The following is a 2,092-nucleotide window of genomic DNA, read 5'->3' on the forward strand; positions in this document are numbered from 1 at the left end:
TCTGATATTGTCTTTGAAGTCATTGCTAGAAGAATATACTCGAGCAGAAATTGACGAAGAAGTCGTCCTTACACATACAGAAACCGGCTTCAATAACGCCCAACGCGGCGTTTGAGTGGCTTCAACACTTCAATCGGCATTCCTTCGCAAAAGCAGCGATTTTGACGGCTTCACGATAAAGGAATGGTTCGGGTACCCCTGAAATCAGCCTCGCGACTTGGAGCCAAAAGTACGCATATTTGGCATCCAAAAATCCGGAAAAATTCCCCTGTCACTCGTCTACTAGTAATGGATGGATTTTTGCTCATGAGGATATTCAGTTCATTTGGTATTGTATCATGTTCGATATCGTGCCTTTCCTTCTTCCGAGTCATACTAGTCACATTCTTCAGCCCCTTGATGTGGGGTTTATCTACACCTCAAAAGGGCACAACGAGATAGCCTCAATGACTTCGTTGCCGGCGGCGGTCTTCAAATCACAAGATTTCACTTTCTCAATATGTGGAATACACTATACAATGCTGCTTTTAGAGCCTGTTATATATACGTTGGCTGGGAAAAGTCGGGACTTTGGCCCGTTAACAGAGAAACCCCCTTCAACCACTACGACTTGCAGCCAAGCAGAAAACCGAGCCTCTCTTCCCCAAGCTTCTACATCCTATTACACCAAGAAAGTCGAAAAACAGCTCAATGATATACGTGAAAAGCTTCAGATACTAAGCAGCCCAACGAGAGAAATACTGAGGAATGTAGAGGCATCTCTTGACTATGCAATCATCGCAAAGTCGGCACAGCTTGAGATCGTTAAACTGCAACGCGAGCGGCTCGCGATGGAGGCACGCCGGACCGGCTCACGGCGGCGAATCCGCAACGAAGATGGAGGTGCCTATACAATAAAGAGCCTGCGCAAGCAGGTGTCACAGCGTCAACATGAAGAATTGCTTGTTACTAACAAAAGCAGGCAAAAGAGCAAGAATCCTGGTTGAAGGAGCTACGGCAGAAGGCACAGCCCCTGTTGATGCAAGCGGCCTGAAGTTGCGAGGCAGGGCCGCGGCCAAAGCAAAGGCAGAAAAGGAAGCTCGTGATACAGCCAAGTGGGAAGAGATCAAGAAGTCATTTATAAATGATTGGGAAATTGAGAATCAACAACGGATTGCAAAGAAGTGGAATGAAGTTGATGATGAAGAGAAGAAGCTGATGATTTCAACGGTACCCAAATCACTCCTTGACGGCATCCCTGACCTTGACAAATGGCAAGAAGATCACCCCTTTACCTTCATTGAAGATGATGAGGATGTCAATCCATCGCCAAATGCCGAAGATTTCATCTCGGTAGCTTCATCGCTTGAGCTCCCGCAACTTCCTCGATCTGTTACTTCGGATAGTGATGATGTTAGTATCATTGTATCCTCCCAGGCGAGAGCTTCTCAAAAGCCCCAGCAAACTATACAATGGCTCCCTTTGGCGTGGAAATCAACAGGGAGGAAATCGAAGAGATACCTAGAGAGAATTGGGGGTTGGGGCTACGATCGGAGGCCAAATAATTACTCATCGCGAGAGGAAGTGGTGTTGAGTGATTCCGGGCCAGTAGCCGGCCCTGCACCGAAGTCGCCGTGATAACCCGGACTAGGCAAGCAAATAATACAACAACAACATAAATACATATTCAATGATGCTAAAAATAATATTGAAGATACTATCGATTGAGCGCTTTTAAATGATATAATTATTAATTTTTTCTGATGTTATTTGATAGCTGTAGCTTACACGGCGGCATAGTTATGTGGTTACGGTTTATACGCAGTTACGGGTTATCTCACCCCTTTTTCTCCAGAGGAGAGGGGTCGTCACGTTAGTCCCGACCGGCGGGTAACGTGCTTGATAAGCGAGTTAACCAAAATCCCTCAACTTTCATCATTACCATTTGATTAAGTACTTCTCAACAACCTAATATGACACAGCCTTCAAATGAAGCTAGAATCCTTCTTGCCCTTCAGGCCCTTCAAAATAACCCAAAACTAAGCATCCGACGCGCTTCAAGTATGTATAAGGTTAGATACGGTACCCTCCGTAACCGAAAGAATGGCATGCA

General features: G+C 45.7%; 1 protein-coding gene across 1 annotated transcript; it reads left to right on the top strand.

The window, feature by feature from the left end:
• Window positions 1-446: 446 nt before the first annotated feature.
• On the top strand, window positions 447-1,617 carry FPOAC1_014145 (uncharacterized protein; the record flags this gene model as incomplete). The annotated part of the gene is made up of 2 exons (XM_044858467.1): window positions 447-924; window positions 962-1,617. 2 exons carry the CDS (start codon window positions 447-449, stop codon window positions 1,615-1,617), a joined length of 1,134 nt encoding a protein of 377 aa, XP_044700583.1.
• Window positions 1,618-2,092: the final 475 nt, after the last annotated feature.

Source organism: Fusarium poae (assembly GCF_019609905.1).
Source record: "Fusarium poae strain DAOMC 252244 chromosome Unknown contig_9, whole genome shotgun sequence".
In the NCBI taxonomy this organism is placed as follows: Eukaryota; Fungi; Ascomycota; class Sordariomycetes; order Hypocreales; family Nectriaceae; genus Fusarium; species Fusarium poae.